The sequence below is a fragment of the Perna viridis genome, chromosome 1 (genome assembly GCF_037379345.1).
Source record: "Perna viridis isolate PV_CMFRI_1.1 ecotype Kerala chromosome 1, ASM3737934v1, whole genome shotgun sequence".
In the NCBI taxonomy this organism is placed as follows: Eukaryota; Metazoa; Mollusca; class Bivalvia; order Mytilida; family Mytilidae; genus Perna; species Perna viridis.
In genome coordinates, this window is record NC_142445.1 from 59985953 (window position 1) to 59999144 (window position 13192).

Sequence of the window (13192 nt, forward strand, 5' to 3'; positions counted from 1 at the left end):
AATTTTATCACACATTTCAATGTAACCAGACTGAAACATGACATATACATTGATTTTATAGTTATAATAATTACTATTGATAATACACTGATGGGGTTTTAGCATTGTCAATCATAACTCAGACACAGACAGGACAAGTGCAAGATTGTCTGACATTACATTGAACACATATATATTCAAGTAGACCTTGACCCACTGTATGGCCAGTGTAAAATTTGTCGCTCTTGAGGCAGAAAAGTATATACATTTTTTTTTGCATTTCTAAATTTGGCAAATGCCAAGTACTGAAGCCCAGGGTTAATATTTTGCAAAATTTTAATAAGGCATTATTAGAAAGACAGCAAAAACGTGTTAAAATAGCACCCCATGAACCACTGTTATATCTATTCCAGTGCATCATTTTTCCAAGAAGGAATCTACCAAATGTTTAAAAAAATATAAATTCAACCAAACCCATCTATGTTTCTGAAGGAGATAAATAGTAGAGGAGTCCAAATTAATCTAGTGATATGAAAATTATTGATCTAATGCACTTCCAATCTCAAAAGGAATTAATATATCACAGGCACCAAATAAATCTGAAAGATGGCAGAAAAGGGGATTAGTGACAAGTTGTATCAAAGGCTAATTGTACCACGAACAGTCCCCACCTTTCTGAAACTTCCGTCCTCTTGAAAGCTTTTCTGGTAGCACTATTTTTTATCAAACAATTTCATAAAAAAATCATACACAGAAAGTATGCAAATTCATATTGAACACTTACGGGTCAACATTCCTTGGCAATAAAGTTCCTAATTCTTTAATTCTGTCATTGATGTTAAATCTTCTTCGTCTTTCAACTAATAATATAAATAGTCAGCATTTTAATAACACTAAAATTTAAAAAAAAAATATTTTCAGGTGTTTTGTCAAAAGATATAAAATGCGAATGCCATTTTACATATAGACTTGAAGACCAATATTGATGGATAAAAAAATTTGAGAAAATAAATTAAATTCAAGAAGTTTTCCCCAAATCTAAAGAAATAGCTGTGCTTTAAGCAAATGACACACTCGCACATAAAAATATACCTTGGTAGATCATACCTAACTCAAGCAGCAACTTCTGTTTTCATTATGCTAATTTGTAAAACCATTTGCGATGAGTATATAAAAATCTTTAAAAAGTAACCATCAGTTTCCTTTAAATCAAATTTGATGACCTGCATTTCATCAACTGATATTCTAAAGAATCTTCATCAAACATAATCACTGGGGAAACAATCAATTTTTATACAACAGAAATATTAGGAATGATAAAAAAAAACAATAGAAGATGTTTTACCAACATAGCCTCTTACTTTGGTTATGGTTGTCTTTCTTCTGTCTGTCTTTCTGCCATAACCTGGCTTCTTCTTCTGTCATGAATTGAGGGGGTGTGGCTTGGGCAAACTTGGCAGGGCATGATGTGGATGATGTGTTGTTAGTCTCCCTTGGAGTTTCATAGATATCAAACAAATTAGCATGAGGCATCTGAAAAAAACCACAAACAAACATCAGTTGTTTGTTTCTATTAACCATTGTACAAATGACACTGTTGCGGATCAATTTTTAAATACTACATTGTGCCAACGGCTTTTTACTGCAGGAATATGTAGCTCTGTTCAAACTGTAAAAATACATAGCTCTACAATTTATGATTTGATAGAAACTGGAGCCATTTAGCTATTGTGAATATACAAGTTTTCGTAATGGAACAATTTATGTGGTATACAGATAAACATAAAATTAAGTACCGGCACTTATGAAAATACTTTTACACTTTGAAACACTACAAATAAGACCATTTGACAGATTCTGGGAAAATTTGTAACGTGGAAAAATAAATACATTTATTGTCATACAGATATTTTTCATTAATAGTGTTTTATTGGTGTTTCTCACTTTGTGTTTTAATGACTTTGAGCTGTCAGCAGAATAACACTTTTCTACAATATAAACTGCGGTGGAAGCAATTATTTTTTTTAAGTCACATGAGGGACAAATATACACTCTCATACAGATGTTATCACGTTTTGAGAGCTAATCACCAATGAGAAATATGTTCATCCCCATAAAAGCAAGTATGCTTTATCATTTAATAATTAATATCCGTTTCAGCATCATAAATGCATGTGTAATGTTGTGCCACACCGGAAGATGAAACACACTTTATGATAAGTATTCCACTTACAGTTGATGACATCTGTGCTAGTGAGGGTTCTATTAGACTGAGATCATTGTCCACACTTGAGTCAACTGTCTGCAAACTCATACATATATCACTCAATATGTTGTCCATCTAAATGAAAAAGTTTGGAACTAGAGGCTCAAGAAAGCCTGAATCGCTCACCTGGTTAACCATTTGCTTATTTGAAAAACTTGAGGAATGAGACAGGCTAAGTTAAAATCAACTAAATTGTCAAATGCAAGAAATGCTTTTCATAGCATTTTCATGACCTGAACCAGAATTTTGCTAAAGGCAACAATTTTTGAATTTTTTTTTAGAAACCTGTCTTATGACCCCCTAAGTTCCATTTTTAGTATAGGCAGCCATATCTATTCACGGATTAAAAATCACAACAGTCTTTTTGAGCACAACACTCTAAAGAACTATTATGCTTATTTTCATTCAATGATCTTAAATGGTTTTAGAGAAGAAGATTTTCAAAGTTGTACATATGAAAAAAAAAAAAAAAAAAACAACAAAAAAACTGTTTCAGGGGTCGCAACGCCTACATTAGTCAATGAATGGCTTTGAAAATTTCGGCATAGGTCTGTCTCATGATGCTGAACAATATTATCTAGCCAGAAATGTGCTAAAGGCAGCGTTTTTGAGTTATTTGCAAAAAAACTGCCATCTGACCCCTATGTTCTATTTCAAGTAACGGTGGCCATGTTTTTTCATGGATCAAAAATCCCAACGGTCATTTAAGGAACAATCATGCCAAGTTTAAAACCTGTCAATCCAGTAGTTTCAAAGAAGATTTTTTCAAATTTGTCCACGACGACGACGGACGCCAATGATGGCATAAGCTCACTTGGCCAGGTGCGCTAAAAAAATATGATTATAAATTGATCTAAAGACAAATCTGCTAAAATAGAAGAATGTATAAAGAAAAGAGATTATATTATATTTAATGCATCTTTTATCAAGTAAAATCTATAATTTTTCAACACATTGAAGTTTTTACAAACACATCCTAAAGGAGACCTTCTTGTGACTAATCAATCTAATTAAGTTAAATCAGACAGACTATGTGCACAGCATACAATGCTTTAGGGTTCAACACATTACATACTTGAGGACTCAAATTACTATGTACTGTGAAAGTATTTTAATCCCTGGATACCAATTTTCGTGGATTAAGAAAGAAACACAAGTTTGTGGATTCTTGAATTCGTGGATTTGAGCATTTCAGTACACACATCAATGCAGACCTCCTTTTCATTGGGAACAAAATTTCCATGTTTGACCAACCCACAAAAACCACGAAAACTGGTACCCCATGAACTTTCACAGTAGTTCACCAAATATTATCAAAAAGTAGAAAAGCAAATGTAAATTGTTTTTTTACACACTCTTGGTGGGCAAAAAAAGTGAGTTCCTACCACAGAGCTATTCAGATTTTAACAAAGAGGTTAATTAACCACATTAAGTAATGAATCAATATATAAGTTACTTACATCGACACCTAATTCACTGGACATAGCTGAACTACTGAGGTCTGCTGAGAAGGGGCCATCTTGGTCCACTGGAGCACTACCACTGAGTTGTTGTTGGGGTTCTGGGTTGTTGGTCTGAGCTGGCAATGACTGGACTGCTGATACTTTACCATGAGGGTTTGACAAAAACATATGAATCTGCCTCCTTTGGCTTTCTTTGACATGGAAATGAGTTGGGTTCTGCAACTGTGTTTTCACCTGTCAAGAAAAGGTTTAAATAATAAATTTATATTACTTGTATGGAAATAATAGTCTGACATACCATGCAAACAATGAATGCATCAATTTTCATAAACCAATATAAATTGCCATTGTATTAAGAATTCTGTAATTCTCATTTATTTGATAATAGAGGTTCGATGGAACAACTGAAATGTTCCACTTGCTGCAGCTTGATATGACAAAAGAGGTTGAACCCTTAGTAGTGCCATTTATACACTATACATTAGAGCTCTATACATAAATATCTATGAATTTATAGTGTGATTAAATATGACACAGCTTAGGATTTTGACAGACCATGAGTGTGGTCAATAATAAAACTAAAAGGAGATATACATAAATCAGATTCAAAATATCAAGGAGCTTCCAGAACTAAATTTTTTTTTTGAATCAAATTAAGTTTGATTTTGTTTTCAAAAAAGTTTACTTTTTGACCCAAATTTTGACCTCCATTTAGAACACATGGAAAACAAGACTCAATTTTAAAAATCAACATATACGGTTTCAGTAAGAACACCAAAGTACCACAACAACTCAGGCTTCAAAGTAGAAATCAAAGTAAATTTAAGCTTGAACCCAAATTTGAACCTCTATGTTGACAAAAAAGGACCCAACAATCAAAATCTACCTACAAAGACTTACTACACCAAAGAACTTCAGAATTATCCCAGACTAAAAATAAACCTAATTGAATTAGTCAGAATTAAAAATAATTGTTATTTTTTGAACCCCTATTGTCATTTATTCCTGAACAGTAGGGGTAATAACCACCCAAATCAATTCAAACCTTGTTTTTTGAGGCATAGGTCCATAGGACAAAATTTCACACAGATCAATTCACTTCAATTCAAGTTATTGTATCCAAACAAATTTTCTACAAAGAACAACATATTTTTTTTAAATTACTTCAAGTAAGTAAGGAATTAGAAACTTAAAATTTATGGTTTCACACATACAAAAAAAGGAAAATTTTTGACAATTTCTTTAAAAACTAAAAATATTACTGGTAAGACTTTCTGAATAGAACTTTAGATTTGAAGACAGAAAAGTATAATGTACAGCCTTACCAAGCGTCTTTTAATTTTAAATCCAATCTCCTTCTTGCAATTCATATCAGTCAACATTTTTGTATCCTTATTGGACAGAACAACAACTTTCATTTTTACTCCCATTTTTGAAATAATGACAATGTATTTTTTTTTTCAAAAATGACACTGTCAATAACCTATATATATAGAGTAACAGTAAGCTGAACTGAAGTTCAAAGCCCTTCTCATAAATTTTTCTAAGAGGAAAAATTACATATTACATGAACTAACATCAATGTGCTCATGTATTTCATTGTATCAACACAAATCTACTTGAAGAATTATAATGTTTCCTGCTTAAAAGTCCTCCTTCCTGTATTGTCTTTTCATTAATAGTAAATGCCCTTGAGAGAATGTGAGGTTTCCAATGGGTATAGAAGAAGATATTCTACACTGTTAATCAACATGGAAGGATTGTAAGAGGAAGGAATTTTTTTTTCATGTACCCGGTAGTCATATTTTGGTTCATTTTGCCTGTTGGTTTATACCTTTATTTTGTACAGACTCGCCAGTGGTCGATTTTGTGGGTTCCAGTAGTTGGTACACTCCACCCCTCCCAATTTTCTTTGAAAATGCTGTAAGTTTTGTGCAAAGTTAGCAAATTATAGTCTAAACACCCCTTTATATCTAGAACCCCCCTTTAAAAAATCTCAGGGTTTCTGTGTGCTAGTTGTTCATGAAAGGATACCTGAATTAAGACCTGCATTAAGCTAAGCAAGTTGAAATCTATACCAGTACACAGAAAAAAAAAATACCACTTAAAAACAAGCCCATAATATTATGTATGTTAAGCTACATGATTTTCATCTTTGGCCTTTTGCATTTCATGCATGCACATGGAAATCAAGTGTAAATGCCTCTATTCAAAATTATTTTTACTTTTCAAATTATTACCAGAGAGGATGAAAATTGTAACATCTGAAAATACTTCTGTTCAAAAGAGTAAACTATCTTCAATGATTGGATTTATCTGCACTTAAATGAGGAAACTGGCAGTAGAAATAGATATTTTATACAAAGCTAAATAAACTAAAGGCTCAAGAGAGCCTGAATTGCTCACCTGGTTAACCGTTTGCTTATTTGAAAAACTTGAGGAATGAGACAGGCTAAGTTAAAATCAACTAAATTGTCAAATACAAGAAATGCTTTTCATAGCATTTTCATGACCTGAACCAGAATTTTGCTAAAGGCAACAATTTTTGAATTTTTTTTAGAAACCTGTCTTGTGACCCCTAAGTTCCATTTATACTATATGCAGCCATATCTATTCACTGATTACAAATCACAACAGTCATTTTGAGCATAACACTCTAAAGAACTATTATGCTTATTTTCATTCAATGATCTTAAATGGTTTTAGAGAAGATTTTCAAAGTTGTACATGTGAAAAAAAAAAAAAAACAACAAAAAAACTGTTTCAGGGGTCGCAACGCCTACATTAGTCAATGAATGGCTATGAAAATTTTGGTATAGGTCTGTCTCATGATGCTGAACAATATTATCCAGCCAGAAATGTGCTAAAAGCAACGGTTTTTGAGTTATTTGCAAAAAAACTGCCATCTGACCCCTATGTTCTATTTTTAGTAATGACTGCCATGTTTTGTCATGAATCAACAGTCCAAACGATCATTTTGTTAGGGATACCTTAAGGAACATATATGCCAACTTTCATTGAATTCTGTGCAATGGATTTTGAGAAGAAGATTTTCAAAGTTGCACATGCGAAAAATGCACAAAAAAAAACTGTTTCAGGGGCTGTAACTCCTACATCAGTTGACCAATCGTTTTGAAAAATTTTCGCATAGGTCCATCTCATGATGATGCTGAACAATATTACCCTATGCCAGAAATTTGCTAAAGGCAACGGTGTTTGAGTTATTTGCACAAAAAATGCAATCTGACCTCTATGTTCTATTTTTAGTAGCAGCAGCCATGTTTTTTCAAGGATAAAAAATCCCAACGGTCGTTTTGTGCAAAACACCCTAAGGAACAAACATACCAAGTTTAAAACCTGTCACTCCAGTAGTTTCAGAGGAGAAGATTTTTTAAAATTTGTTGATGACGACGACGGATGCCAAGTGATGGCATAAGCTCACTTGGCCTTTGGCCAGGTGAGCTAAAAATGTAGGTATGTATATAATCTCAGCTTTTAAAAATATAAATTCACAAATGCTAAGCTCCATTAGCATATCAACAGTTTGTGTCATTGTGTGAACAATTGAATACTTCATTTCTTCCATAATGCTTTATGACATGAAAACTACATTTAGGTGTAAAAATTTGCAGCTTCATATTTACTAAAACATTCTGAAAGTATTGCAAGGTAATATAAAATCCCCTAACAGAAGAAATTTCTTTTAAACGAATGAAATTTGAGCTTAATCTGCAATTTGTCAATGTAAACAATGTACCAAATATCAAATGTATTGTCTGCACCACAAAAAAGTGCAGAAAACTGAGTTTTTGCACTAATATTCCAAGGCCATTTCCCAGCAAAAAAAAAAAAAAATGCAACAGACCAGAACACAATTCGACTTTGATCTGTAACTTGTCACGGTTAAACAATGTACCAAATAACAATTATATATCTGCAAGCATGACAAAAACAAAGCTAGACACTGTTATCACATAAATTTTCCAAGTCCAAGGGCCATAACCCAGCAAAAAGTTCAAGATCCATAACTAAGCAAAAAAAATCAACAGACTTGATCAAAATCTGAACTTGATCTGTAACCTGTTATGGTAAAGCAATGTATCAAATATCAATAGTATTGAAGTATGATGAAAAAAGTGTGGAAAACTGGTTTGCTAGACTGATGGACAGTCCTCTTCAGTGAAAGTCGCCAGTAGGGAACTAAACATTAGAATAAGAAACATTATGTCTGGTAACAGAAAGAAACATTTAAATTGACCTTTCTTGATTGATCATATTAAACTGACCAGTATACTCTCAGTGAATAAAGTTGTGGTATCAGAAACATAATATTTTTAAGTTGCCTGGATGTCCAGGGATGATTTTATGAGGTCTACAAAGCGAAATTTGCAAAATTGGAAGTAAATATACAGTAAAAAAAAAGGTTCATAACAATAAAATACTGATTTGAAATAGCGGAATTCTGCTAAAAAGCAGAAAAAAATCATCCCTGCATATCATAGCTTTAAATAACAATCACTGTTTTCCAGGTTTAAAATGTAAAAGTTTTGAAGCTATATTACAACAATAACAATGCAATGAAATGACAAACATTTGGCTTGAAATTGTGAAAATCATTGGCTCTGCCTAGCTTACATATTCTATGTCAAATAAGTGCTCCATCATTATTTCTTTTTGCCTCTAAACAAAATATGAGAATAAAGAATATCATGCACTTTTATTTCTTTTAGAATGATGGTATATTTGACATTAAGTTTTGTTATAGTATCAGAAATTGATATTTTTCTTGTGTGAAAGCAGAGTGGGGGGGGGGTTGTTATTTTGAATGCCAGATATTAAAAAAAGTTAACATACAAATAAAATAAAATGCAATCTTACACAAAGATGTGCTAATATTGCATTGCATATCCAACTATAGAGTACAAAACTGTTCCTAACAGGAAGATGGCTCCAATGTTCCTCATTCCCCCATCTCCCACAAAATTTCACTTTCAAAAAATGATAAACTGTAAAGTCTGCAGTCAATGGCCATCATGAAAATTTAAATAAAGTTGTTGTCAAGTAATAAATTAAGTAGTCTGTTACCTGACAAAAAAATTAAATCCAACAATCTCTACATGTATTCACAAAAATGCATCATATTTAATTATTAATAGAAAATTCATTCCCTACCTTCCATCCCATATTTGTAATATTCATTTCATCTTTAACCTGTGCATACATGAACTTGATACCACCCCCTCTCTAGTAAGTTAACACTTGATAACAGATGACCTCTCTAAACATTATAATTACCATCACTCTATCTCACCCCATGTAGTGTATGAAAAGGAAGGAACATCCTTGTACAGTGGGAAAATACATAGCTGCCAAAGTTTGATTCATGTTTCAATCAGGTCTTAGGTCAAATAAGGTTTTTTAATGCACAACCTTTCAGACTGATGTACTAATAGGGTAGTTTCATATGTGGGTTTAGTACTTTCTGGCTCCCTTCCATAAAAAAAATATTTTTTCTAAAAAAAGTAGATATAAATTAGAAAAAAATGTGGCTTGTCACAGTGTTTCTGACGATATGATTTGAGCACAAGCTACCTCTGTTAAAACTAAATTTTCACAGGACTCCCATTTTCAAATATTACATATGTGTCTGAAAAAAATACTGTGTAATTTAAATTATCAGTGAAAAATGAACTTAGTTTCATTCTAGGTGAAAACTGTGAGCTAACTTGAAGCTTTAAAAGAGCAGCACTTACTTCAATAATTACCAACCTAGCTCAGAAAAAGATTTTAGGGAACCAGGGGGGTAGGCTTGGATGAAATTTTAAGTAAAATAAAGAAAGAAGCAGGATCTCCTCTTTTTCTAATATCTTTTTTGTTAGATTTAATAAAAAAGGTAGGACAGAACATTTCATTCCATGGTTGCTCACTAGTTTCTTAGGATGTTTTGCAAACTATTCAGGTAGTACTACTTGCACAATACATGTATGTGACTCTTGATTATGAAATCATAAGTTTTCTGTTCTTTATTTTACAAAACTATTACAATATATTCCATATCAGCATCAACATAATCTTATCACAAACAGACATCAAATCTTTTCCCTTAATTATGGTGTCAGTTACATGTATAAAATAGAATATTACATTGCCATTTGGTTTAAATTTGTCTTTTTAAGTGATATTTTAGGAGTTAATAGACAAAAACTCACATAAAGCTAACCATATAATCTTGAACATCAAAACTAATATACCAAACCATTTTCTTACATATATTATCTGTCAGTGAAAAGAAATGATACCTAGTCCAACAAGATGAAGGCTTCCTCATCTGCAATGGGGTGAAATTAAGGATAAGTATTTACATTTTATGAATAAAAATGCAGACAAATCTTATACAGTATTGGACATGCAAGGAAGGCTATCAGTTAATCTAATTTTTTAATTCATCACTGCTTTCCTTTGGGTTCCAGGACATGTTTTGTGGTAGGGAAGCCAAGGCTATCTATAAAATAATGCTAGTTTGCTATTTATTGACTTACAAATTTAGATAAGAGTAGGTGGGTAGGTAAAATTAAATTGTTCTCAGAAAAAATGCCAAAATGTGAAGCCAATGTGCTAAAAATAGAATTTTAAAAAATTGTCTGGGAAAGCATGAATAAACAAGAAGCTACCAGGAGCCTGAATCGCCCACCTGGTTGAATTTTGCCTTTCAAAGGCAGTAAATTTAACAGGAAGTTATCCAACAATTTTGATTCAAAAAATCTTTGGTAGGCCTTATCATAAAGATCATTTAAACAATTGAAAGAATCTTATAATCTATCATAGTTTTCAAGATATTGACTGAAAACTGTGAAAAAAAAAGAGTCATTTTTCCCCTTTCAAGGGCAATAACTCTTACAAGGAGTCATCTGACAACTTTTGTAGTCCTAATAATAAGGATCATTCCAGCTAGTGAAAGAATTTGGCTAAACCTAACGGTTTTGGAGATATAAGCAAAAAACTACTGTCTGACGGCTGTTCTATTTTTAGTAACGGCTGCCATGTTTTTTTCACAAATCAAAAATCCCCACACCAGTTTTATGCAAGATACCCCGAGGAACATTCATAACATGTTTGGTTTCAATTGGTTAAGTAGTGTAAGAGGAGATTTTTGAAAGAAATATACATTAAAAATAGCAAAACTTGTTGAAAAAGGGCAATAACTCCAACATGGTTTAACATATTAAAACCAAAATTTGACCACAGAAACATCTCATCATGCTGAACACTTTTACCCTATCAGAATTTAGCTAAACATAAACGGTTTTGGAGATGTATGTGAAAAACTACTGTCTGACCCCTATGTTCTATTTTTAGTAACGGCGGCCATGTTTTTCTACGAATGAAAAATCCCAAAAAATAGTTCTATGCAGGATACCCCAAAGAACATTTATACCAAGTTTGGTTCTAATCAGTGAAGTAGTTTCAGAGGAGAAGAGTTATGTATAATTGTTAACGACGACGACGATAGACGCCAAGTGATGGCAATAGTTTACATGGCCTTTGGCCAGGTGAGCTAAAAATTGAGTAGGAAGGTTTTCAATGAGTAGATCGACAAATAGCAAACCAACATTTTTTAAAGTTCAGTCCCAAAAGTCAAAATGTAGGTAACACATACACGCATACAGTTCAATAAATGCATTAAGATTTTTCCCCATAACAGATTATATAAACATGTACTTCACACAAGAAACTATGTACTCTTTCTTAATAGAACATAAGTGGTTTCTCATTCTCTTTAACAGTTTTTAGACCAAATCACAGGCAAATATACCCAGTATCAGTGCTAAATTGTGAAAAAAAATACTTAATAAATTTTCTCTCCTAATGTATACAGCCTTATGTATAACAGTCACCTAATTGGAATAGGAATAATCATGACACCATTGTGTGTGTTAATGTACCAGCATCAAGATGACAGGGTTTCAAAATAAATTTCAAGAGTGGGAGGTCATGGATTTTTCAAAATTTGAAATCATACATCCACTTGAGCAAAACCTCAAGTCCTCAATCATTTGTCAATAAAGTGTCAACTGAAAAGGGTTGGAGATCCAGGACTTCAGTAAATGATATTTTGAGGTCTCATGTTAGAAATTGATTGTCCTGGAACTCAAACCACCACATATAATTTTGAACCCTTGACTATCAGTAACTGACTATATGCCAGTTAACATTGTTCAACAAGGCTTGAAAGATATTTCCATCTTGCTTATAATAAAACTAATGATGGGCATTGTATGGTTAATGGATAGTTCATTCTGTGTCATTTTTTTTATTCTCAGCTACTAAACTGAATGGTAGGTTTAAATAGTTTACCCTTGATGGTTTTTATATGAATAGCTCAAAATAACTTTTTTTCTTAGCTTCACTTCAAAAAATTTATAGGTACAAAGAAAAATGACTGATGGTTTCTCCTAACATGGGAGGAAATATATGACCAGACAGGCAGGGATTTTTTTTTAAGAGCAACAAGATAGGCGTTTTGATAAATGAAGGGAATTCTCTGGACTCTCACCCTAAAGGTGTAACACTCTGTAGTTCTGAAATGTTAATATTACCAAGATGTTATCATTGACTGCAGTTTTGTTATGCTGTATTTGCCTATTTTTGGGAGTAACCTCTCTTAAGCAGCAACTCAAAGTAGCTATCTTTATTGTTTTTCTGTCAGAAGAACTCAATTTTTGTGTACATGTACAATTATCAAGTTTGTTAATGTTTATTTTTGTATTAATAGCATCTTGGTTGCTTTGATATTAGATAATTATCATGCATGCAATCAAGAAAACAGCTGTGTTCAATTCATTTTATTCAATGCTTCCCGTAAGGACAGGCTATGATCGCCTTACGTAGGTTGTCATGAGGGAATCGGCTCCCGTGAATATCTGTACAAAATTTCGACTAAGTTTTTAATATGCAAAAAGGTTTTGCATAAGCCGTACCTGCCATCGCTTGTATGTGAGCATTTATGCAGATGGATCGCCAGAATGCTGGCACTGGGAAAGCCGGTCGCCATTCTGGATGTGGTAAAGCTTCTGAAAGTTTCTCCTAATTCAGAGAATTGTAATTTTCATTCAAGGTGTGAAAAACGCTTTACATCAAGAAACAGATATAATGAAAGCACTTTGGTGACCAAGAAAGGTGACGAGAAATAAAAATAAAATTGTTATAGAAACACTGTGGAAAAATGACCAGGGAGATTTTTTTAGTATTTTTTTACAATTTGTTCAGAATAGAATGACCCTTGCCTAAATATTGGAAGGAATGGCACACAGTAGTTAACATTTATAAATCAGGGCCTAATGTAGACATCGATGATGAGGATGACAATATTAACATTTTTGCATAATCTATTACAAAAAGTTCCTCTCAAAGATAAATGGCAGAGGTGAGCACTAGGAGAGGTTTTTTCCCATTTCTCTCTCTAGGACCTGATATATACATCCTT

General features: G+C 32.7%; 1 protein-coding gene across 3 annotated transcripts in view; it reads right to left on the minus strand.

Moving 5' to 3' along the window:
• The window catches only part of LOC148629642 (microphthalmia-associated transcription factor-like), a 43456-nt gene that overhangs the window by 7176 nt on the left and 23088 nt on the right, over positions 1-13192 (minus strand). For all 3 annotated transcript variants that reach the window (XM_088554751.1, XM_088554761.1, XM_088554771.1), the window contains exons 3-6: positions 3706-3942; positions 2213-2320; positions 1341-1512; positions 764-839 (exon numbers count right to left, since the gene is read on the minus strand). In XM_088554751.1, coding sequence (XP_088410877.1) covers positions 764-839; positions 1341-1512; positions 2213-2320; positions 3706-3942 — 593 coding nt within the window. The remainder of the gene's footprint in view (positions 1-763; positions 840-1340; positions 1513-2212; positions 2321-3705; positions 3943-13192) is intronic.